The sequence below is a fragment of the Myxine glutinosa genome, chromosome 1, assembly GCF_964187855.1.
Source record: "Myxine glutinosa chromosome 1, kmMyxGlut1.1, whole genome shotgun sequence".
NCBI lineage: Eukaryota > Metazoa > Chordata > Myxini > Myxiniformes > Myxinidae > Myxine > Myxine glutinosa.
Window position 1 is genome coordinate 348,710,546 of NC_136261.1, and position 27,018 is coordinate 348,737,563.

Sequence of the window (27,018 nt, forward strand, 5' to 3'; positions counted from 1 at the left end):
GGTGAACAGCTCTGAAGACCTGGAGGGAAGAATGAGATTGAAGGGAATGTGGAAGTGGTACCACAGGTGGGGGGGAAAAAAGAGAAACGAATGTGTGGAGTTGAGCAGTGATTCTGGATTTAGGTCATTTCATCAGAAAGGGGTTGTTGGTTGACCACGTGCACCCTGCAGAAACTTGGGGGTTTGGGGTGCAAATCACAGAAAAGAGCAGAGTGTGCAAGACCAGGAAGGAGGCTGTAGAAGATAGAGACCACTAACCTATCTGCGATGGTGAAGTTGTAGGATCATCAACTCCAATAATGGAGATTTAAAAACATTTCATCACAGGATATTCCAATAATCTTGAAGGCCTTGGTTTCCACGGCGTGGTCCGGAATCAATCGATCGTAATTCCTCACATTGGCAGGCCTATCTATGTACATGGCTGGCTGTTTTCTGCAAGTGCAGGCCACAGAGCAGTAGTCATCACAGTTGCAGACCAGGTTGTTCACCAACTCAGGAGCTGAGACCACCTGACCCCTGAGCTTTGGATGAAGCACATTGTGAACTACGTCCTTCACATTGTCATACACAGTAGGTTCCTGAGTAGTTCTTGCCTTAGATCCCCATCTCCATATTATAATTTGATAACAGCAGTGCAGTATATGAAGATGGAAACTGTTATTTGTTGGTAGCAGCTTTCTGCCGACAGTTCTTTTCAGCTTTTTCAGTGCAGAGCATATTGATTGAGCCACATTCCTTTCCATACACGGATGTTATGAATCGCTTGCAATAGAGGCTCTCTTGATCTGTGACATGTAAAAATTATCCAAGAGTTTCAAGATGTTTGAACCTCTAGCCCATAATGTGTCTTAAAGCTGAACGATTGCCATGCTCAAAGAAAGCCCTGACAGGGCCACATCCTGTGATGCCATAGACACTCAGCATGATATTGTGTTGTTCCTGAGTCATCTTTTGGTGCAGGAGGTGCTCTGGAATGTACCTTTTCAGGGAAGTGTATCTGCCCTCATGACTGGCCATGAAGAATACAGCTTTAGCGTGAATTGCTGGAAGATGGTGTCACAGCAGGGCTAACAATTCTGTGACTGGGCTAAAACGCTTCCCAGAAGTGTCGTCTGTGTACCATGTGCTGCAGCATGCATAGCATGTAGGACCAGTTTTGTCTGCTTCTTCCTGATTGGAATGTAGACACCCTATATCTATATATAAGGAGTCTATTCTAACTTGTACAACAGTATTCTAATCCTCCACTGATGGAGAGATTTTCTTCAGGATTTGGGCCAGCGTTCTCTTTCAAACATTCCATGTAGAATTTAGCCAGCCCAGCCTTGTTGTCATCTCTGTGGAGGAATATACTCCATGTTATTGGTATGTCTTCATCTGGAAGGATGTGAATCGCATTCAACGTCACATCTTTGCTCCTGTTTTTTTGGGGGGGTTTTTTTCTTGTATGAGCGTTAGTGCTGTCTTTCAAGTATCTGTCAAATACAACATGGATATGCATTGCACTTCTAGCATTAATTGATATATGTGGGAAAATTACATGCCCTGGCCAGGAATATAACCCAGGTGCTCTGGTGAACCATACCAGTGCTCTGCCTTCTGAGCTATCTGGGCGACATTGACCAAGCATGTAATTTTCCCACACATATAATTACCAATGTCTTTCCGTCACTGCTTCCAGGCACTTTCTGTCAACCATAGGAGCACCAACGGCCTTCTCACGAGAGGGTCTTCCTCCAATGGGGGGAAAAATCCATGTCCGCTCTTACAAACACCACTGGGGGCGGAGAAACACAATTAAATACATGAACAGGATTATAACTAATAAATTGACATATGTGGGAAAATTACACGCCCAGACCAGGAATCAAACCCAGGTCCTCTGTTGAACCGTACCAGTGCTCTGTCATCTGACATATCTGGGTGACCCTGACCAAGCATGTAATTTTCCCACACATTCCAGCATTAATGTCCAAAATATGGTTTTCCTGAAAAACTAACTGCATGTCCACCTTTCCCATAAGACAGTGTTGACATCAGCTTCTTCCGGTGAAGACTATTCCTCTTCTGGTGATACCAGATGTCAGCTGCTACCAAGTCTGGTTCATCTCCTTGCATTCACTGAATCACGTCAATCACCTTGTTTTTTGGCAGCATCGAACACAATCGTATAAATATTTTTTACTTGTACCGCCAATGGCTGTTGCTACTAATGACCAGTTGCCCTTGGTCTTTGAATATCTGTGGGAGAAAAAAATGAAATGATGGTTGCGACTACTACAAGAACCTGCTTCTAAGTTGCTTTCTCTTTTTAGAGCTGCAATGTTCTCTCTATACATGTAGTTCACCGTAGTATGTGGATCTGCAACTCCTATGGTATCAAAATGGTTTCTCCTGTTTCAAAATATCAGATTTATTCTCAAGCAATGGCTTTCTCACTTCGTCATGGTACTATTCACAAAATGAGAGTAAAACATTCCAGCTTTCCAATATCAGATTTGATTGGCGGTCGTTCTTTGTAAACGACACGTCAACAAACAAAATGCAGGAGTTTACTCTCACAAGGTCCACTTTGGTATTTTCACAGAGTACAGCGACATCAAACTCTGCCGTTCTGTCAGGTCAGCACATAGCGTGGACATGAAACAAAGGAAAAGAGAATGTTACTCGAATTAACGTCAGGTCCACTTGGGGACTACAAAAATACAGAGGCAATATGGAGGATTTGTTTTGTGGAACAATGAAATGCTAAATTATATTAACGCCATCTATACATGTAAAAATAGGGGCACTGCCCCTGGGCTCACCTGGTAGAACCAGAGAACCACGGGTAGGTGTGGATGACCCATAAAATATGTAATGAAGAAAGCAAATACTGTACCTATTTTGGGGGGCAAACCCCTGATTTCTTTTTTTTTTGATGCCGTGAACAAACAAATGAAAAATCACTCAAAGAGCGACACTTGGCAAAAGAGAACAAAGTAGAACGGCACTCAGTAGAGCATCCTTTTGGCCTCAAAAATAAAATTGGTGGTTGAATTCAGTTAGCTGATATGCAAATCCTATTCAAATTTCAGGTAAATCGGATGAAAATTGAGGATTTTTGAAATTTGAAAAAAAGTGGTTGTCCTTTGCCCTATGTTGACCTTTTGACCTCAAAAATAAATAGGATTCTGTCGGATCACCAACTATACTGTTTGGTGAAGTTTCGTGAAGATTGGTTTAAAATTGTGACCTGTAGGCAAGTATAAGTGAGTGGACAGATAAACACACAAACACACACATACATACATACATACACACACACACACACACACACACACACACACACACACACACACACACACACACACACACACACACACACACAGTCACACACACACATACATACACACACATACATACACACACATACATACATACACACACACACACACACACACACACACACACACACACACACAAACCAGTGATGGACATGTCAAAATTTTTTTCGTTTTTGCCGAATAACAAACCACGGATGATTAGGGTTGTGGTCAAGTTGAATCAAAATTGTGTGTGTAGTTTTGGAGAATAGAGCAAATAGCTATTTTGAGGGGTCAAACTTCCCCCCCCCCCCCCCCCCCCACCCCTCCCATAGACCCCCTTATTGAGCACAGATTGTGTGTTTGATCGGCTCAAGGCCCAAGATGAGTTGGCATAGTTGATGACTGATGTAATGTACTGTTTGTATGTTAGTGATGCTGTTTCTTTGTGGTGTCCGAAGTCAGTGTTTGTGAATTCCCTAAGCCTTGGGTGTGCATGTTTTTTTTCATGTTTGTGTTGTGATCTGAGAATGACATGGATGTGTTAAACGTGACGCCGAGTATTTTTATCTGGTAATATTAATTTGATCTATCGGCGTCACGTTTGGAGTAGTTGCTCGCAAACAGCACTTGATTGACATGAGACAACATCGCCAGTCCAGTCGTTGCATAAAAATAAAGACTTTATCCCAAGCTCAGAGGTGGCTAGCTTCCCCACAAACCCTTTCCACTAGCTAAGAATGCCTCGTTACATCAAGCTACCTGTTTGCAGCTTGTGCTTTGTTCACCATTTTACCAAAGATTCGCGGAGCATCATGCATGGGGCGTGTACGCAATGAGTGGAAGGAGACCGTCTGTCGTGCACGAGGGGGAGAGGAGTGGAGGGAATGGAGGGAGAACATGGAAGGACCCGGGGAGCCAACGACAGTGCTGCCAGACCTACTGGAAGAAGAAAATCTCCCAGTTTCTCCATCGTACTGCAATTTTTCGGACCAGGTCAGAATCACCGAACGGAGCCATTCTACATCAATAACCCACACAAAGCATTATGCAGGAGTTACAGAGGTCACTTTAACAAATATACCATCCAAGCATAACCGTTTTTCAGGATCACCATTATACAGAGCTGACTTGAAGGTAATGTGAATAGAAGCTCTTTATTTATTTATTTATTTATTTCTCCTAAGCTGTAGAACTGTGTGCATTGCTTCGGAGGTTAGTCAATGGTACGAGCCAAGCCTTAAAAATGAAACAAATGTGCTTTCTTTATTTCTCTCTTCGTATTCACCTCCTTGGCATGTTCGTCATTCCTATCTAAGCACGTAGCTGGAATCATAGGTTAAAATGATCCCTTTTTCCTGTTGATTGTATGTACAAGCTCTGATGCGAGAATGAAATGTTTAAAGTTGACCTTTGTGCTGCATGTTTTTTCTGCTTCGAAATAATGAGAGGTGGTTCCTGGTAGGTTTCTGTTTTATCATTTTGTTGGGGAGTAGCAATAATTCCTGGTAAACATGATGGAACTTGCTTCTTTAAGGAAATGCAATGCATATTTTATGTGAGACATTTGTCCCCATAATTTAACCTGGTGAATGTTCCTCAGCCTATCCTTAGCCCATACTCTTGTTTACATCTTTAGTTCACCCTCAACGAGTTTAGTTTTTTTTTACCCTCACCAGAGGAGAGGATATTGCATTTGGGTCCATCTGTTTGTCTGTCCACACAGAATGTGCTAATGTAGGCCACAAGCCCCACCTAGTGGTAGCCAGTGGTAGTACACGTTCTTCTCTTTTTTTTCTTTTCTTTTTTCCACCGAGTGCCTCGATAATTTATGTACAATTCAAATGCGAGTACGTCTATAAAATATGTACAGTGCAATTAGAATGTTAGTACCTCTAAATTACGTACTATAAAACCACACAAACCATGTCCGTTCGAGGGTATTCAGTCTTCGATTGCTCGTTCTAGTTGGTCTATTGGCTGATAGGATGGCCTAAAGGTACGCACACTCACCACTGAGCTATCTAGTCTGGGTTTGAAGCCCGACCCAGCTATAAACTGTCATCCTGGTGTTTCACAGGCAGGGTGATTCATTAGTGTGTGTGCAGTCCTTCAGATGAACGTTGAAATGGGCATCTCATCTGCCGGCATTAGTTTGTGGACGTCAAAATATCCCACAGTATTCTTCGCTAAGAGTAGGCGAGCTATCACCAACACCATGAACAAATTCCAAATTCCTGCCCTAACCAGCAGAGGACATTGCATCAATGGCATAGCCGTGCCCTCAGCCAATGATACCAACCCGCAGTGCTGCATATGAATGAAGAATCGTTTGTTTTTACCACTGCCACCGAATGTGACAGAAGTTGTGTTTTCACCCCTGTCTGTCTTCCTGTTTGTTTGTCTGTGAGCAGGATATCTGTGGATGTATTTGGATGACATTTTGTGGACAGATTGTGTGTGACAATGACAAAATTATAACATTTTGGTGAATATCTCGATCCAGAGACTATTATTCTTTGTAATTTTTCACCATTGAGAGATGGGGCCAAAATTCTACCATAGAAAACACAGTCAGTTTGTGTGTTTGTACAGATGTCTGTCCCACTACATAAGGTAGGTTTTAAAGGCCAATCTTTTTACAAGAATGTGTGTTCACTATGGTCTATTTTTGAGGATAAAACAAACTCGAAAAACATTTCCCGTAAGAGTAATTACATCTCTTCTATTGGAATTGTAGACGGTGGCTTGCAAACCAAACCTCAAGGGCGGTGTACAGAAACGTTTTTTTAAATAACAATAAATACAAGGCGCAGGGAGGTGAAATGCACTGCACGTGATGTGCAACAGACCCAGAGCAAAACGGGTGTTCATTTACGTCCGTAGAATGTCTAATAAATAGGTACTAGAACCGCACTCGGTAGAGAGCATACGTCCGCCAGGTGAACAGTTTACTTTTTGTATCCCACAGATAGGTTGTATCTGGATCCAGACCTGAACCAAAATCTAATCAGCTTGTTCTTGTCACCTAACCAATTTATGCACCTAGTTTTGTCATAAGTCGTCCATGTCCGAACTCGTCCATAACTTTTTGAGACATCCTGCTATATATCGTTTTTGGCCCTAACTCTCAATGGTGAAGAATCACTTAAATTCTTCTATCTAGATGCATATTTTCACCAACATTGAATCGATTGTTCCTTGTCACTCGCACAACCTCTCCACCAAGTGTCGTCCAAATCCGTCCGCAACTTTTTAAGACATCCTGCTATATATCGTTTTTGGCCCTATCTCTCAATGATGAAGAATCACTTAAATTCTTCTATCTAGATGCATATTTTCACCAAAATTGAATCGATTGTTCCTTGTCCACTCACACAACCTCTCCACCAAGTTTCGTCCAAATCCGTCCACAACTTTTTGAGATATCCTGCTATAAATTGGTTTTGGCCCGATCTCTCAATGATGAAGAATCACTGAAAAATTAAATAATTCTCGTATCCGAATCCATATTCAGATCTTCACCAAAATCGAATTGATTTGTCCTCGTCATACACACAACCTCTCCATCAAGTTTCGTCCAAATCCGTCGTATTGTTCAAATCAGCCAAATCGTCCAAATCAGCACAGACGCAGCAAGGACACGATTGGGACAATGCTGCATGAATGCGATGCGGAAAAATGGGTGATGAATGCTTTGTCACACCACCGCAGGCTGATCCGGTGTCCTGTATGTTAGAGGATTATGCCGTTTCAAACTTTCCTGGGACGCCATTTGTGTCTGTGATCGTGGTGCCATTGCGTGTCATGCCTTGCCTATGTCCCACCCAGTGGAAGGGTGATAGATAGGTGGGGTTAGGGTGGTGGCCAGGTGAGATCGGTCCCTGGCAGGCCAACACAGGCGTTAAATTCACCGCTCAAATTGGCTGTGTACATGTGTTTTGTATGTAGCTCAGTAGAGATGCTGTTACAGTTTCGAGCGACGGCTGTTTATTCTGCTGAATCGTGGGGATGACATCCTCTCTCAATCGTGGTGGATAACCACAAGATCTATAGCCATCTCTGAACAAATGTGAATTTTGTAGGCCCGATCCACACACGGATATTTCAGACAAACCTCGTCCAATTTCTGTCAAACTTACGGTCTTTCGGCCATTGGTGTAGCATGAAACCATATCGGTTTGTACTACTTCAACCACTAAGGACACCTTGACTGGGCATATTTGTGGAAAATTTAAAATTATACGCCGTTTGATTTGAATCGTCCCGCGATGTAAACTGTAGACTACGGATATCGCGGTCGACTTCTGAGAGTGATGTCACGGCTAATCGTGCAGAAGAAGAAGATTTCGACTTGTAGTCGCAAAATTACCCGCTTTGAATGAATGAATGAATATGAATGATCGTTTTAAGGCCATTTTCCCCGCTAGAGCGGGGGTTAGCCTTGCGGGCCCCATGACAATCATGGTTCCCTGTTTGAGGCAATGTTTTTATGGCCGGATGCCCTTCCTGACGCAAACCCTTAGTCGCCTCTTACGATGCGCAGGGATACGGTGTACCTATTCTAAACCGGGGTACACCCACTTTATAAATCGCAAATCAGAAAAAGACGCATCATATCTATTTTGTCAGATACCAAGGGATAGATTAGTAGCAAGGCGGTCTGAGCCTTTAAAAAGTGAACCAGTTTCACCAACTCCCTCCCATTAAAAAAAAAAAGCATGCACTTGCATAATTATTTAAATTGTTTTTACCTCCTCCCCTCCCCCCCCTCTCCTAAATCTCCTCTACCCTCCAACATTTTGCAGCTTATTGAGCCTTGGGAGAGTGAGAACAGAGATGTGTGGTCAGAATTTCCACCTGCAAGCCTGGGTTCTTCATGGGGCAGCAGTGAAATGGACCTCCTTGGGTTGGAGCCAGCAGGCTATCCTTACCAAAATGCTGAGGGCATTGCGCAGACACCTACTCTGGCCCAGCTCAATGCTGATGACTCTCAGCCTTTCCTCGAGCCACCAGACATCTCGCGCCTTCTCCCTGCCACCCTGCCAGACCTATCGCCGGCCAGACCCACTTGTCCGCAATCACCTGTGTCAAGGCAATCTGTAAAGCTGCCATCACCTCTATCACCACTGCTGCCAGCACCATCATGCAGGTCTGAATCTTCTCGTAGTCGACCAGCCGTCACACTTGGACCCCGAAAGTTGGCAAGGCGCGCTGAGGCCGTGAACACAGCCCCAGTTCGGATGGTCGTAGTGAAGGCGGTGGGTGGCTGGGAGGTACTTAGGCACAGGCGGGGTGCAGAGAAAGGAGAGAAATGCTCGTCGGAGCCCGTTTACAAGGAAGCAGAGCATAATTATTCACTTTTTTGTGCCGGAGGTGGTACTGTGAGGACTGGGGATATGGATCGCCAAGGAGTTGGGGATGTGGTGCCTTCAATACGTGGAACCGGTGGGCCACGGGAGGTGAAGCCTGCAGGCTTTGATGATTTGGAATATGATGAGGGCTTTGGGAGTGATCGCGAAGCTAGTGATGATGAGGAGGAGGACGAAGAAGAAGAGGAGGAGGAGGAGGATGACTATGATGAGGAGGAAGGGGATGAGGATGCTGAAGAAGAAAAAGATCCTGATGAGGATGAAGAGGCTGAGGATGATGTTGATGAAGATGACTTGGAGGACAAAGAAGATGAAGAAGAGGATGAAGATGCAAAAAACTATCTCAATGATATTGGTCTTGAACCAGGTGTGATGGGAAAAAAATTTCTTCTGCTTGCTTCTTTTAAACCCCTTGATTTGTCAAAATTCCAATACTTTTTAATTCTTCCTGTTAATTAAACCACTCAACTTCCCCTCTTTCTCGTTTTCATCCAACTTTACCCTGAGCTCCTCACTTTCCTTCCTGTTCATCCATCCTTATTTTGCTCCTTTGACGGCTTGTTTTTCTGACCTCCCTTGCCAAGGCTTTCATAATGACATGGAGGAGGAAGGAGAGGATGAAAATTCCAAAGGTGATAAGAGTTGCAGTGGGGCTGAGGATACAGAGAAGCGGCGATCGCAGAAGTGGAGGTTTTTTTGGGAGTATGGAGAACACCACGTTCCTCCCGAAGGGCAAGCAAAGCGCTCTGGAAGGTTTGGAGCCCAAGGGGGTCGAGAATGGGACAGACATACGCTTCCTAGCAACCAATGCCAAAGCAACGGTAACTCACTGGGTACCCTGCCCCACACTGCCACATTCACTATTTATGTTGAATCACAATTCTTTACCTTAAGTTGTTGTCATATTCTACATGCAGTAACACCCTGATTTACATCTCCCCTTTTGATGTTGCTTCGCAAATAATTTGTCGCGTTAATATCACGACCCGATTTGTGTTGCCTCAACTGACGCTTGCGCCACTCACTAACAACCCACACCATTCATGCTCGAGCATTTTCGGAACTTGCAAGAAATAAAGAGCCCAGAATACTCCGCTAAAGTATGAATCTTTGCTGTTGAAACCAAAGCTTTCAGAATCATTGGAATCTCCTGCGATGAAGCTAACTCCGAGGGCCTTTCACTCACTCACCGCAGGCAGGTTGGTGGTCTTTCTGTCTTCTACCGACTCCTCTCCGGCCTTGCTCCCCCAGCTCTCTCTGTGCTCTGTCCCCCTAATATTCCTAGAGGTCGCACAAGATCTGCCAACAACCCTCTTATGGTTAAACTGCCAAAATCTAGGCTCTCTGCTCACCTTCACTCTTTCATTCCCCTTTTCTCCCGCCTCTGGAACAAACTCCCTCACTCCCCCACTCCCTTCAATCCCACTCCTCCCTCCAGGTCTTTAAAACAGCTGTTCACCACCATCTCTTATCTTCCCCCATCCAAAACCTTGATCTTTTCTACCCCCGCTAATTCGCCCCAAATACACTTTTTTTTATATTTATTTATTTATTTTATTCCAACTTCTTTCCTGGAAGTCCTTGCAGTGTTGATATGTTTGAAACCTCTACCACCTCCCCCCAAGCCCTCCCTCTCCCACATTTCTCTCGGTATCCTGCTCTCAAATGTTGTGTTTGTGTCCTTCCCCCTCTCTCCCCATCTTGTGTTCCGCTCCCCTTATTTTGTGTTTTATGTGTCAGTTGACCTTTTGTGTGATTAATGTTAGCTCTTTCACGAGCCTCGATCTTGTATACAAAAAAACAAAAAACAACAAAAATAAATCTGGCACACCTAGGTGGTTGCAGTCTCTGAGGTAAAATGACCCTTAAAACTTGACTCTCGCTAAATTGGATAACATTATTGAATGCCTCATGCAATAGCCTTCACTATGATGTGTGGATTGATGGAGGTTTTATACCTTTGGTTTATATATTTATATTTATATATTTAGGTTTATATTTTAATTTAGGTATGTACGTATATATGACGGGACTCGTTGACTTAGGACTCGAGACTGAGAGAAGGAACAACTGATATATTTATTGGATTCGCCAATACACAGGCTGTGGAGAGCAAAACGTCGAACAGAAGCTCACAATGACCAACTCTACAACATAATGCTCCGAAATAATTCGATCAAGCTTCACTTTATAAAGGGAATATTGGGGTGTGGCTTTCACAAGACAAAGAGAAAGAGTGGGCTCATCGGTTACTTCATCCAAGGCCACTCATGGGTAAGCCTTGATGATGGCTTTCTCATAGAACCTTGGTTTTGGAAAGTACAAAGGGAGTGGATAATCGTAAACATGCCAACATAAAAGTGATTTGACACAGTCTTGTGGGAGGCTGGAAAGATACGGTTGGTCTTTCACAGAGTAAAGGATAATGCCATCACAGGGCCTGGGCTTTTACAAAGCATATAACTCCTTATAAGGATATAACAAGTCTCCAAAGGACATGAAAGGAATAAAAGTATTAAAAGTATACAGAAAGCAATCAAAACAGAACATATACTTGTTTATACTTGGTAATTGGTAAAACAGCAATAAAGCACAAAAGGGGAGGGGGATCTCAAGCCCCACCTATATATATATATATATATATATATATATATATATATATATATATATATATATATATATATATATATATATATATATACTGTATATGTATGTATGGGTTTAGGTTTAGGTTTATATACATGAATTTAATAAATGACTATCCCTAAGGTAAAATGGCCTCCCAACATTTACCTTAAACTAAGGGGATAATATAACTGAATGGCCCTCTAGGGATGTGTGGTTAGAATCATTGCAGTAAAACTTACACATACACAAACATACACAAACACAAACACATACACAAACACATACACATACATACATACACACACACATAACACATCGAGACGGGGGACCAAACCCCAACATAGAACCTGTCCAAAGGCGGCGAAGAAAGAGTGTGGCAAAAGAAAATAATGACGGTGTCCCCCTGAAAGAGGGGCAAGACCGGTTCAGAGACAACGACCAGGTGACTCGGGCACAGATGAAAGGGAAAAGAGTGGAAAAGGTGGACGGTGATGTTTCGAAAGACGAGGGAGAATAGCAGAATGAGGAAGAAGAGGAGCGGTGAAGATGATGAAGAGCAGTATGGACTGGAAGAAGAGTTAGCCAACAAAATATAAGAGATGAAATTGATAAAACTCAGAGAAATGCATTTGTCGAGGGATGCCTTGCGTATTTTTTCCTGGTAGCAATGGATTTGGGCACCATTTTCCTAGAAATTTTTAAGAATGGGGCTCCATGAAGGTGGCAGACTTGCACTGCTTGGAAGCCAATAGCACTGCTCACAGTTCTAGTTACCTCTGCTACTGAAGGTGGATGGAGGTTATGTTTTCACTCCTATTTGTCTGCTCCTTTGTCTGTTTGTGAACAGGATATCTCAAAAAGTTGTGAACGGATTCAAACGAAATTTGGTGGATGAGGCACAGAAAAATGAAATGGCAACAAATACAGCCCCAACAATTGCAAAAAGACAAAATAAATATCAAGAAGTATACACCAACAACTGGGAGAATGACAAAAGATCAGGAAAATACAAAAAAGAATTGGAGAGAGTGGGGATAGACAAATAAGGCTCATTGGAATTGCGAAGAAGAGGTTAGCTCAACTGGGACGGCGAACAAGTCATAATAAATGCCCAAGATCAATGACACTACACCAATGGATTTAAAAAGATGGTGGGACTGAGCCAGATGGACAAGTGTAAATTCTGCAAGACAGAAACAGAAAGTACTAATCACCTGCTCTTGGGATGCAAAAAACTAATCAGAACTTGGGATGCAAATCAGAACAACTTTACACACAAATGGCACAACAAAGTATGCAAAGTGATTCATTGGCATATCTGCAAAAATGTAAACATCCCAGTACCAGAAAACTCATGGAAACACAAACCAAGGGCAATCTTTAACTAGAACAACTCTTCAACGTCACGTCGCTGACCGATTTGCCTCCGCCCACATTATTACATCATTATACGAGGTAATACTTGTACCAAGTTTGATTTAAATCCATTCAGCTGTTCTCAAGTTATAACATTTTTTACCTGGCATGACCTCTGACCTTTTACCTATTGATGCCATAATCCAATCGGTTCATCTTTGCATCGTATATACTTATACCATTTTTGTTCAAAATCCCATCACTTGTTCATAAGTTGGCGCAGCAACATAGTTTTTACTTAACGTGACCACTGACCTTTGACCTCTTGACCCCAAAATCGAATTGGTTAATCTTTACATCATTATACATACCTGTACCAAGTTTGAATTAGATAACTTCAGCCGTTCTCAAGTTATAGACCAAATTTGGTCCATGTTTGATTTAATCGCCATATTTCGCATGGACGAGCAGTAGAGTTGGTCATAAGGAAGAAGCCTATAGGCTTGATTAAACATTACTATTAATTGACAGACTTTGACCTATGACCTTGACCCCAAAATAAAATATGTTCATCTTTGCATCATAATACATACTTTTACCAAATTTGGTCACAATCCCGTCAAGTTATTGCGGTGTTTTTTTTTTGTTTTTTTTTAACTAAACATGACCTCTGACCTTTGGCCTTTGACATTGTGATCCCAAAATCGAATCAGTTAATCAGGAAAAGACAGCATTGATGATTGAGAGACCCAACGATTTTGGCCTAAACAACGCAGAAATCAAGAAAATGACCAAATACCAGGACCTCAAAAATGAGGTCAAGAGATCTTGGAAGCTGAAGAGCATCGACATTGTACCAGTGATAAATTGGAGCAACAGGAATGATGAAGAAGAACCTCACTGGGATTTTAAAAACCATTCCCACAAATGGAACTACAACTGGAAGCAGTCCGGGGTTCGGTGGCGATCCTGAAAAGAGCTCCTGGAACAAACTGTGAAAACGTTGAACAGCTTGGTCCATGAACCGTGATCCATTACCGAAGTGGAGATGGATACTCTGGGTCCTGGGAGGACTCAGTTCCACCTCCTGAAACCCGCAAATGGAGATAACAACCAACGACACACATACACGCACACACACACACACACACGCACACTGGTAGATATCACACTATTATCTGCTTTTGTAATCTGATAATTTGTACTGCACTGTATCTCGACTCAGCCCTGACGTTCCTCTCCGTGTTGCTGTAATTCAGTAAAGCGTGGCACAAAGCGTTGCCGTCGCTCCATTGTGGAAGATGTGACGCCCAGCCCACGGAAGCTGCTGCAAATTGGCAATGAGCTACAACAACTCAACCACCAGATTGGCGAGCTTACTCCTGTGTGTGAGCTACCCCTACCTGCACGCCCACGGTTGCGCAAAGAAAAGAACAAGCTCGCTTCTCGGTACGATTCTCCACCATTCCTCCCTTCCTCTCACTTCATCACACATTTCCCTGAATGTATATTTAAACACCAAGGTATTTTCATCATCCTTTATTCTGTTCATCTTCTTCTGTTCCTCATCAGGTTCTTCTCATCCTCTTTGTGTCACCCTCTTTTAATCCTTCTCTTCAACTATTACTACTCCTCTTCCTCTCTTCTACTACTATAACTACTACTTGGCATCTTGATCCCTTCTACCCCTCTGCCTTTCTACTACTCCTCAGCCTCTCAACTATTACTCCTCTCTTATATTCTTCCTCCTCTCTTCTATTCCTCTCTTCTATTCGTCCTCTCTGCTACTACTCCTCTCTTATATTCCTCCTCCTCTCTTCTATTCTTCCTCCTCTTTTCTATTCCTCCTCCTCTTTTCTATTCCTCCTCCTCTTTTCTATTCCTCCTCCTCTTTTCTATTCCTCCTCTCTTCTATTCCTCCTCCTGTTTTCTATTCCTCCTCCTCTCTTCTATTCCTCTCTTCTATTCCTCCTCCTCTCTGCTACTCCTCATCCTCTCTACTGCTCCTCATCCTCTGTCCTACACCTCCTCCTCTCTATTCTACACCTCCTCTACTTCTCATCGTCATTTTCCCTTCTACTCATCGACCTCCTCCCCTCTACCACGATTACTACGACTACTACTACTCTATACTACCACTCCTCCTCCCTACCACTATTACTATTATTACTACTACTACTACTACTACTACTTATACTACTACTACTACTAATACTACTACTACTACTACTACTACTACTACTACTACTACTACCCTACCATCACTATGACAACTACTCATCTCGATTGCTACTGCTATTACTACTGCAACTATCTACTGCTACTACTATTACTCCTACTCTACTCCTACTCCCCCTTCTCCACTACCACTACTCTACTACTACTACTACTACTACTACTACTACTACTACTACTACTACTACTACTACTCTAATACTACTCTAATACTACTCCTCCTCTAATCTTCCTCTTACTCCTCTACTACCCCGCCTCTACTACTACTACTACTCTACTCCTCCTTCTCCGCTTCCTCTACTACTACTACTACTCTACTCCTCCTTCTCTGCCTCCTCTACTACTACTACTACCACTATTCCTTTTCCACTACTACTCCTTTTCCCCTTCCATCTTCCATCTTCCTCTTCCTCTACTTCGCTTCCGCTACTCCTCCTCCTCTTACTCTTTCACTATTACTGCTTCTCTTCTACTATTACTCCTCTTCCTCTCTTCTACTATTTCTCATCTTCCTCATCCTCCTTCCACTCTTCTACGCCACTACTACTTCTACTCCTCTATCCACCCTTCCATGACTACTCTTTTACTCTCTTCTGCCTGCCCTGATTCTCTCCTTTGATATGAAAGTAATGGAAAAATTGTGAAAATTCCCATTACTCGATTGAGCCATCTTTTCCACTTTGTAAAACTACCACATTTAACCTCTGTTCAACCCTTTCCCTTTCTCTCCCAGTGCTTGCCGACTTAAGAAGAAAGCGCAGCACGAGGCAAACAAAGTAAAACTGTGTGGACTTAATGCAGAGCATGGTAAGTGAAACTTCCCCGTTTTTTACCCCATGCCTTTTAAATTTTACTTTACTTTAATACTCGGTTCCTTTCCAGAAAGTTGATTTATTCTTCAACTTCCTCTGTTCTTGGTTTGGTAATGTGTGTGTAGAGCGGCTACTCCGTGTGCTTCGATCTATAAAAGCAGACATCGTGCAGCGAGTTCAACAGCCAGACAACGGTGATGAAGAAAGCATGAGTGCCAAGTTGCAGAAGCACGTCGCTTGTTCCCTAGGTCACTGATTTGCCAATACATTGAAGACATTTTGAAAGATTTGGGTTTTAGACAAAAGCCATTTCGTTATAAAGAGGCCTGTGTCACAATTGGGATATCACAACATTCCACTGCACGAACTGGCTAAACCTGGTTTTCTTCCAATTCATCGATCCCAACACACCCCAAAACTACCAATCAAATACGAGTACAACATCACATACCTGCACGAATCATAACAGACACCGCCTTTTACAGACAAACGGAAGTTAGTTGTTGATAACGTTGAATGATGATGCTCTTGGAGTTTATGCAAAGGGGATGAGTATCCTGAGAGGGTCACTCGGCACCCTGCGCTATCATTCGAGATACTCGGGATGATATTTTATCGGACACTATGAACAAGCTGTTTGTATTCTTACTTCCTATAGCTGCCAAGCCCATTGTTGGATTTTGATCGGGCCTGTTGAAGATCTTAGATGAATGAATGGAGATTCATTCCGCCTTTATTGGAGGAAAATGATAGTCACACCCACTCAGCCTGTGTGGACTTTACACACGCACCCGCACCCACGCGAGTGCACACATACACACACACACATGGAGTTGGGCATTGCAAGATGGGAAGAAAAGAAAAAGGCTTAGGGGAAATCCCAAACAATTGGGTCATTGGTAGTTTGTAAGCAAACGAATGTGTGTTCGCATTAGTTTGGGGCCATCTCAATAACATTCTGTTGTTTCCATGCACCACTCAACCTGGGACGGGGGGGCTTTGGGGGAACCATGCTGCCCATTATGGCCATGATATTGCATTTCCATGTAATTTAACCATCCCGTTTTGCGCTGTCAGTGCAAACTTGCCTGCATCGTATAATGATCCTTTCCCAAAGTGTGCCGATGCACGGTGAGATAATAACCAGCCAATGAGATAGCAAGTGAGCATGTATAATTTGAGTCAAACTGAAAGGAAAAGGTTTTTTTTGGTCTCTAATAATCCGAGTTGAAATCGTAGATGTAACGTTTCTCTCGGGCCTTGCAGCGCACCTAAGACCACTGACGTGACTAGCGATACCAGGTGGGTTTGCCACCCTGTCGGGTTCACTCGACGCTTTCTGAGAAAGAACCGCCCACAACAATCATAAATTCCCACTGAATAGAAACACGACCTTTTAACTCGGCTCGGATAGACTATCCTGCATATGCTGGCTGCTAGGGAACCCGGGTTTGGGCAGCAACTTGGGTTGTGGTGCATGTCAACTAACACTATCTTTCTCCCCCCTTCCTCCTCTGTCTGCCCGATACATTTCCCCAAACCTAGTCCAATTATTCTCATTCTTTCTTCTTTTCCCAAACTCATTATTTCTCTTTCCCTCCTGTAATTTCTCTACCCATTTTATCCTCCATCCTGCCCCCTTCTCTTCCTTTTTACAACTTTACCTTTTTATCGCACCCCTTTCCTCTGCATGAATATGTATATGGGCCCTTTTGTTGTCTCTAAATTTTATTTTTCAAGTGCAGTTCAAGTCATAATTTAAATTGTAACTGCTTTTCAGTGTAACAAGGCTATATTTGATCATACTAGCTTCTTTGTTTAATAATCCTGTCTCTGCCTCATTCTCCCACCCTACCCCCACAAAAAACGACCAACACCCCAGGTCCAATGATTGCCAGTCACACTCCAGAGTTTGTCAATCGCGTTCTCGAAGCAACAGCTGCAGGAGATCCTTGGGGGAGTTTGAACCTTACACAAGCCTCCCCCAGTGGAGACTGAGCTGGCCAGTCAATCCTCGTCTCCTCAACTGCTTACCCCCCCACCCCCTTCTTCCCCACCGCTAGCTAGCTTTATGGTACTGGTGGGTTGGGAAAGGGGGAGTAATGTTTGTGGTGTCGAGGCGAGGAGCTTGCGATGCTGGCTGGCTTACAGGGCAGTTTGCCGAGACGATCTGGGGCTCGCAGAGGTTGAGAATAGTTCAACAAAGGGTCTAGTCCCTCACACTTGTTCTATCCCTCAGAGAGAGATCTCTAGGATTGCTGGCTGATTCTGCCAGAACTTCCTTTTTTGATAACTTCCTGCCATCATGCTTGTTGTAACTTTTATGCCACCATTTGTTGCTGGCTTTGTTGCTCCAGTGCTGTTGGTTGCACCTTAACAGAGAGGTGATGGAGAATGATGGAGCGCAAGGAGGAAGCAACTTGGAGATCGAGGGTAGTGCAGACGGATAGAAATGAAAGGGAAAGATGCAAGGGAATTGGGTGTGGAAGCGGAGGAGAGCGACGGAGAGCAACGTGCATATGGTACGACAGAGTACGAGAGTTAAAAGCAACGCAGATAGCATGGTGAAGCGCAGAACAAAAGGGACTAGAGTCGTAAACCCGTGGAGGAAGGCACTTCCAAGAAGCTGAGATTAGTGCGAAATGGAAACTATAAAGAATGGGTAAAAAGCAACAGTTTTTGTGTGTAGGCGTTCAAGTACACTCTGCCTAGATTTGTCGCTAAATATCTCAGGCCATTTAAAAGTCAACAGTGTAACATCATAATGGAAATTGCCGTGCGTTTCAAGCTGCCCACGTGTAACTGTTTGTGAAATGGACATGTGGATACAACGTCTTATCCAGCGCTTAATCAACCGGTACGTGTACTTTGTAGACCAGCTCACGGCCGGTTCGACTATTGTATGATGCAGTGTTGCTGCAAAAAAAAGACGCGTAGAAAAGAAAGGTAGTTTACCTTTTGATATTCTACTTGTCCAGAGATGCTGATTTGTACTCCGCATTGTTTTTGAGCTTTGTGTTTTTTGTTGTTTTTTTTGTTCCTGGACTTTGACGGTTCTTTGGGAGTGCTGTTAGGTTGTAGGAGGTTTGTACGGTTCCTGCCTCGAACTCGAGGGATACCTGCAAGATGATTTCGCACTTTGTTTTTTTTTTTTGTGTGTGTGTGTGTGTTGGTATTGTTGTGCTCCTCTTTGAGATTTGGTTTATTCCTTTGGCTCATCATTTAGTCCGGCAGTTTGGAACCGTTTGCAGATTCCATTCCGTACATGTACATTTTAAAGGATCACAGACACCAAATCCTTCGGTGCTTTCTTCTAATCGCGTGCGAGTAAAATGGTCCTGAAGTCATGGGAGATAAACGGGGCCCTCGTTTCACAAGGAACGCCTTTCCCGAGATTGTGAAGGAGTGCTGTGAAGTGGTCGAAACTGAAAGCAACCCTAAGCTGGGATCGTGACGGTGTTTTATATTTGTTGAAATGACCGTAACGTACTCGTGGAAATCTAGTGAGTTTACAGGCTGGGTGGGTTAGGCCTTGGTTTTCTTGAGGCAAAAGATGCTCTATACTCTATAGGTTTGACATTTGCCTCTGTAATGCAAGGATTATATTTTAAATTTATTTGGGAGGGGTGATGCAAGGAGGGGGGGGGGGGGGGCAAACGATTGAAATGAAACCACAATTCATTCTGAAATGTTTGTTGTTTTAATCTCGACAAGACCTTCACTGTACCGGAAATGCCAAGTGAATGGTGTCGTATTTTGATTCGACTTTCGGGCATCGAATGTTGACAACCAACGAACCTTTTTTTTTTTTTTGTGCAAATTCGATATTCTCTAAACTAGCTTCCACTCACATCAGAATTGTCAGTCTGTTGGTAGGAGGCTTGGAGCATGTTTGTTTGAAACATTGCACGGCGGTAAATAATTAAATTAAGGAAGCTTGTTGGGATTGGTTGCTGATGCATCGGAATGATGTATTGCAGGTGGTGGTGGTTAGGGAGTAAAGGGAGATGATTATTATTTTAGTTTTGAACGAGGGGTTGAAAGTGAATGGGCCAAAAACAGACCATGAATCGATAGGTGGGGTGGGACCTGTGCATTTACGGGTCCACGGGTGTAGTAGGGATATTGTCTGTACTGAGCCGATTGTGCCTTGCCTGTGATTCTGTATTGAGCTTTTATAGTTGGACGATAGGCCGGTGCTGCCAAGATCCCTGGATTTCAATGAGCTTGGGGTTTCTTTCGTGGAACTGTTGTAGGCAGTACCTGCTCACAATAGATACCTGTGGTATCTGCTCGTTAAGCTTCCACACGAATATATAGTCTGGTTCTCATTGCATGACTAGCCAAAGTAAGCTTCGATGATGAGACCGTTGATTCTTCCAGACAGACCTTCAAACCACAACCCGCATCATAATGACCATCATGGTGAGATTCTCAGTAGTAGACGCAACCTCCGTATTTGGTGTTGGTCTTACGACCATTGCTCGGCTCATCCGTGTCCATCTTAGGTTTGCACTCGTTGCCTCCGTCAGATCCTCAGAATGATTTTTGTACGGGAAATGTTGGATAAAACTTTGTCCCACGTGATCTTGCTGCAAAGTGTCCGGCCCAGGCTAAATGCTACATCTCTACCTGAAAGTGTCTCTGTGATGGGAATCCTACTATGAAATGGATGCATGCAGGTGGAACTATGCTTTGCATATCCACAAGCTCATACTGTAATGTAAAAATGACATCATTGTACAGGGTAGTCCATGCGTCTATACCCGCAGCTAACAATTGAAACCCCGTGGACGCTTAGAAACACTGGTTCATGTTTTATTAAATCTCCTTTCAGTTGTGTCCATGAGGTAATGTATGCCCGTCAATATCGTTAATGCAAACATGGGGGGGACATGACTTATGGACCACCCCCTCCACAACTGTTTAATCTAATCTGGCACTTATGTTAGTTGGATCTCGTGGTACAGCCATGACATTTACCATAATGTTATCAACAAAACCAAAGCAGGAACCGTGCCATTATACCTGGGCACGGGACGTCACCCACTTGGTGCATCAGGTGCATACCCTTTGACCAATCCAGGGAACTCGAGTCGCAATTTGCAGGTAAAAATGTAGCATCTTGCATCCTTTTGGGAAAGGCCTCGTAAACCCTGAAACACTTACAAATAATCAGGTCCCGTTATGAGGAACTCTTTGTAACGAAGGTAACTTTTAGGGGAGCAATTCCGTTTTATCGACCACATTTCAACTCGATAACGCCAACAGTGGAACGCCGAGTTTTAAGGCCTGTTGAGCTGTTACCTAGAAGGTTCCCTCCTAGAAGGTTCTCTCCTAGAAGGTTCTCTCCTAGAAGGTTCTCTCCTAGACGGTTCTCTCCTAGAAGGTTCTAGAAGGTCTCGTACTCTTTCCTCGGCCAGTTCAAGAAATGTCGTTATTGCCAAACGGGAATTGCAGGCCAAACCATAGGTTGTCTTTTTTGTGGCGGGGATGGTGGAGTCCTAAGTTGCCATGGTGCAATGTTGTGCTTGCGTGCCCTCACCGTGAGGGCTGCCCTTTATTTTGTGGGGTTGGAGGGGGACAGCGTGGGCCGGGGTGGGAGGATGGGAAGTGGGCTTGAGACGACCCGATGCGTTATCCCATTTGAAGATTGTAATTGACATCAAAACGGGTGCTTTATGTAACACGTTTTAAATTATCCCTTTTTATTATTCACTCATTCCACAGAAACATTTGTCGCATTGTAATTTTTGAACAGCAGTTTGTTCTAAAAAAAAAAAAATCATGTACTTTGGGACATCCAAGGTCGCCTGGATGTGTCGGAACTTCTTCAATTATGAGATCACCGATTGGTCATTGCCCCCATACCAGCACTCCACTAACCCAATGGAAATCGGTGCGGCCATACTGTTGGGATTGAAATGGATAATGGCATTTCCAGTGATGCAATTCGACATTCATCATTTGTTTCTTTGTTCCTGCTGCTCAGGCGGAGGTAAATTGGAGTGTAATGTTCCGAGTGAACCGACTCCACGTTAGCAAATCCATTGAGCTACTGTGAACTCGAACCGTGGCGAACTCTCATTTCGACCATCAGAATGTCCCAGGAAGTGACGTCTTTTGTAGAAAAGAGGCTCAAACGACTGTCGGAACTGCTTGTCGGACTGCTCGGACCTGATGTGTACAAATATTTAATCTACATTCCCATGTTAGTCTGGCATGATGGATGAAGCTGCAAATTTGCAGTTTGGTTCTATCCCAGTTGACATGTTGTGCATCTCGACACAAATTCCAGCTTTAGTTTCATTTCATTTTGGAAAAGCCAACTAAAGATGTATTAATGCCGTTTTTTCTTGTTTGCTTTATGCTTTAGGATCGTCAGCTGCCTTAACCTTTGAATGTTTAGGCCTTTGTTGCATCCTAAATATTGTACACTGTCCTGCAGATTGACATGACATGGTGACTGGCCCACTGGTGAGAGTGTTACTTACATTTATTATTCGTATTACTATTATTATTATGAGTTGGAAATGAGCGTGAGATGTAGTACTGTGTCTTGTAGAGGTTTTGGCCTCCAGCTTTTTGGTTTTAAAAATGGAGGCCGATGCGGTAAGAGAAGTGAACCTGAGCTTTGAGACGTTTCTGGGCGGTGGTCCGTCAGAAGCGTGTTCGATGGTCGCTCGCGAGTGTTGCACATGGCCGCTGGGTGGGCAGAAAGTGAGTCTGTCCACCTCGTCGAGTATTTTCTAAACGGACAAGGTTTTGTCTGCAGGAAGTCGAGTCGACAAGTGGCTTTTTTTCTTTTTTTGAAATCTGATACTTGAAGTTGCCGGAGGTGGTTTTTCGTGGTTTGAGATGTGTCTCCGTCTCGCTGCTGATAATCCAACCAGATTGTACCTTGTTGTAATCTCTATCCCCATCTATTATAGGTTCCCATTTTAAATTTATACATGTTTTTTAGTTTTCCTGTTATTTCAATTGTATTTTTTAATGCTCCCAACGTGTCCCCCCTTTACCCGTTCCCTTTCGTTCCATACGAGCACTGCACATAATGGTTTGAGTGCTTCAGTGAGCCGATCCTTCTGCTCGTAGGAGACACGAGGCTCCCCTTATGAATCTTCGGTTTGTTCGGCTGAGTTTTCTGTTTTTTGTTCTGCCTGGGTGCCTGACCGGATGCCTCGCCTATGTAAGGTAACTGGCTAATCGATCGTCGCGTGGCCCGGTCGGTAATTTAAAGAGTCGTTGCTGCTGCTTAAGGTGCTATGATTAAAAATTAAAAAAAAACAAAAAAAAAACGAATAAAACTAACAATTATTCTTGTCCAGAGTATGTGGGATTTTCTTCCCTCTGTGCCTACGCTTATTTGTGCTTTCAAAACTCGGACCAATGGTTTTGTCCCTCCTTGTCTTTTCCTCGTCTTTGTACGTCCTTCAATATATGCGCTTTAATGCACAGACATAGCGTGGAATAGTATCTATTACAATATATGCACTTTGTAATTTAAATATTTTTCACTTTATAGCCCGAAACGTAAAGCACTTGATGTTTTGGCTGGAGCGATGATTGTCCGGGGGGAGAGGGGGGGGGGGGGGGGACTGAATAAGTCGTTTTCATCCTTTCGTTGCCACTGACCATCACCCTTCCGCTGAACTCTCACCCGTCCGCACGCGTTGTGGATCTCGCCATTCGCTCTCATCGCGGATGCTCGTGACACGGACCACACTCCGCTTTAGGGAATATATTGCTCTCATTTGGCAGTTTGTACCGTTTCTTCGTGCAAATGCTTCTGGGCTCTGAATTAAATAACAATCTTACCTCTTATCAGAAATCCAGTCATTTGTCTTATGATCCACACAATTGCATCACTACTAATTCTGTCACTCAACTGCATCTTGCACTACTTAATTCTGCATGCAAAAACCAATGGGGTGAAATATTGGTAGTTTGTAATTGTAGTTAGTTTTTTCTTCTTTTTTTTCATCGTTTTTGATTGTATTTCATTTGGAACTGTTTTTATTTCTTCCTTTTTGCCATTGCAATTGGAGTGAAAATGGTATCTGGAAATGGACAATGGACTTTCATACCGTTGGAATTGGCTGCTTTCGTGTTACCATAATGTCATTGCCACAGCTGTCTTGCACCATGCCAGGCTTCTTGTCTCTTCAATAAACATTCAAAACGTCTTTCGCCTCTTCCTTTTCCGCGTCCTATGGAGGAAAGTCTTAACAACCGACTTGTAACTGTGAACCCACGGCTCGTGTTAAGATTCTAATTCCCTGTTCAAATCCCATCGACCATTTTGATCCAGCTGTCGTCTCGTTAATGTCCTCATGATTTGTGTGAAAAGCGCACTAATATACACGACCCTGCATATAATTTGTGTACAAGATCATAAAGAGCATTTAGGAGGGAAATGAGACTTAATTATTTTATAAACAGCAGTTTTATAACTTTTTGACCATTTTCATCTCCCTTGATGATACTTCCTTCCTATGTACAAGTTAGGTTTCTTCACTTGCGACCTGCTATCCTGACTTCACCGAATATATGGCTTTGGTTCAACTTCAGACTTTCCTGATAAAGGTGGGACAAATATTATGTATGAGACGGTCAATCACCCTCCCCTTCCAACCCCCCCGTGCCCTATAACCAAGAAGAACGTTTGGTCCGACGGCAATGAAATCGCACTGGTTTTTGTCATCTCCAGCAAGTCCATCATTCTTGTCAGAGGATTAATATAATTCGAGTTCCCTTATAAGCAACTTCGATGCAGGAGAAGGCCATTAGGCCCATCAACTCCTATGCTGTTTCCCAACCTGTGGTTGTTTGTCTGTACTCTATCCTTTTAAATTTTAAATGCTGACTGTCAAGTAAGGAAGCAGTAAGCTTGCACACCATTTTTAGTCTTGGGTGTGACTCGGCCAGGGTTCGAACCGCCGACCCCACAGACTCGGATCAGACACTCCAACAACAAGATGATATTCATAGAATACTTACCCTGCACAGTCAACTTGGTGTGAGCCAACTCTCCTGTTTTTGAAGGGTTTTTTTTTTCCTTGATCCAACGTGGCTGCCAGACCACATGAGCGATGACATCATAAGTTTACATCCTCTAATATAATTGTTGCATAGATCACGCTCAAGAAATTTCAAACTGATCAGACTAAGCATTGTCCCTGTCGAATTATGTTATAATTACGGCACCAATGACATCATTAACCCTTGGATCCAGTGATTGTGCCTCGGAGGCCCACAAAGTTTTTTTTGTTGTTGTTGTTGCAAAAACAATGCTGTACAATTTTTTTTTTTTTTTGGGAATGAGCCTCATTTTCACCAACTTTCATGTTGTTACACAAAATTCAGTGACATTAAAAAAAAAATTCATTCAGGCTCGTGGGAAAATCTTCATTCTCCACTTGTAACCCGAAAATCCGACACGAATGCAGGCCTGAGGCCTTAGAGGCCCCGCATAAATGTTGTTGTCCTACTATGTTATATCATTATTTTCTTGATTTGAGCCTCATTATATACTCCTATAACCTGGTTACAAATAATTCAGTGACAAAAATATGAAAATTTCATTCAGTTTAGTGGGAACATTCGTGGGGCCTGCATTGGTGTATGATTTTTGACAGTTGTGGACATATACATTCTAAATAAAAGGATCAGTGAATCATATTTTTGGAGCAAATACTCCTCCATGAGCCTCAACCTGTTAGAGAAAAAAAGTTGAAAAACCAAGAACAAAAGAATTTTTTGCAAAAAAAAAAAAAAGATTCATTACTTGTATGGGATTCTTCCAAATAATAGGATCAATGATTCACATTTTCTGAGCAAATACACATCCATGAGCATCGACTTGGATTGAAAAAGGATATGAAAGAAAAGAAAAAATCTATAAATTAGAAGAAAAAAAAACTACATCTGTTGGGCCTCCGAGGCCCAATGGCTGCGTTTATGTAGAAATCTTGACGCCTGCATCTAAGGGTTAACAACACTTATTCCCCGTGCGGAGTTCTTCATAATGAGCCACGTTTCAATTTTTTCCCTGGAGCAGTTTCGGAGATATCGATGGCTCCTGTATCACGTGACCTATGACGTCATAATTATCACAAATTCTATGGCCAGAGGTGCTCCGATGGTGAAAATTTCGTGTCAATTGGACCAACAATTGCAGAGAAAACTAGAACAATGCGACTGTGTCGCCAATATGCCTCCACATAGTCCCACAACGGGTAGATGCCATCACTCTGCATATGTATGGGTAGGGGATCACATTTGTGAAGTTTCGTGTTGATCGGATAAGGTTCGTTTTTCTACCCAAGATGGCTTCCAAACCACGTGACCTAGGACATCATTTTCAAACTATATGCAACAGTGCTGTTGGATGATGTTTGTAAAATTTTGGATCGATAGGGTGAGCGGTTTCAGAGACATAATTATTTAATATATTCCTTCAATCCAATATGACTGCCAAACCATGTGACCTATTATGTCATCAATTTAATATTTCAATACAAATGGGTCATAGATCATGTGCATGCAATATCAGATTTTTAGGATAAGGAATTCGATTAAAACATTTTTGGCTGGTATACCACTTCACCTATGATGCCATCATTATCATGCTTTTGTTCCCCATTGGGAGTACTTGACAACGCACCATGTTTAATTATTTTCCATGGAGCGGTTTCAGAGATATAGTTGCAACGTTTTTCGATTTCTCCAAGATGGCGCCTGTACCACATGACCTGTGACGTCATAATTACCGTTAAACTATTCTACAGGCTCCTATGGTAAAATTTCGTGTCGATCGGACCAACGGTTGCCAAGAAAAAGAATTTTTAAAATGCAGACACGCACCTACGCAACCACTTGCCTAACCCTGCTTTGTCATTCGCGGACGCATGGTAATTACCCCACCAAGTCTGGTTCCCAATTATCTGATTTAACTTGAAAAGTCACATATTTGGTTCTATGTTTGGTTCTTCGGGGTCTAAAAGGTAAAAGGTGGAAGGAGTCGACAAAGAATATACCTCCACCAACCTGAACAGTTTACATTTTGTATCTCACTGATAGGCCGGATCTGGACCAAAATCGAATTGGCTTGTTTTTGTCACCAACCCAACCCGTCCACCAAGTTTTGTAAAATTCCATTTGTCAAATTTTTGTCAAATTCTATGTCTCGTTTTTGGCCCTATCTCCCAATGGTGAAGAATCATTTAAAAAATTAAATAATTCTCATATCCGAATCCATATTCAGATCTTCACCAAAATCTAATCAATTCTTCCTTGTCACACAAA

At 42.9% G+C, this 27,018-nt stretch overlaps 1 protein-coding gene across 1 annotated transcript in view; it reads left to right on the plus strand.

Moving 5' to 3' along the window:
* The window catches only part of CREBRF (CREB3 regulatory factor), an 80,673-nt gene extending 56,776 nt beyond the window's left edge, over window positions 1–23,897 (plus strand). Inside the window, exons 4-10 of the mRNA XM_068098661.2 lie at window positions 4,110–4,304; window positions 8,117–9,047; window positions 9,265–9,501; window positions 13,924–14,113; window positions 15,633–15,706; window positions 15,837–15,959; window positions 17,594–23,897. Of these exons, the coding sequence (XP_067954762.2) occupies window positions 4,110–4,304; window positions 8,117–9,047; window positions 9,265–9,501; window positions 13,924–14,113; window positions 15,633–15,706; window positions 15,837–15,959; window positions 17,594–17,709 (1,866 nt within the window). The 3' untranslated portion in view covers window positions 17,710–23,897. The remainder of the gene's footprint in view (window positions 1–4,109; window positions 4,305–8,116; window positions 9,048–9,264; window positions 9,502–13,923; window positions 14,114–15,632; window positions 15,707–15,836; window positions 15,960–17,593) is intronic.
* Window positions 23,898–27,018: the final 3,121 nt, after the last annotated feature.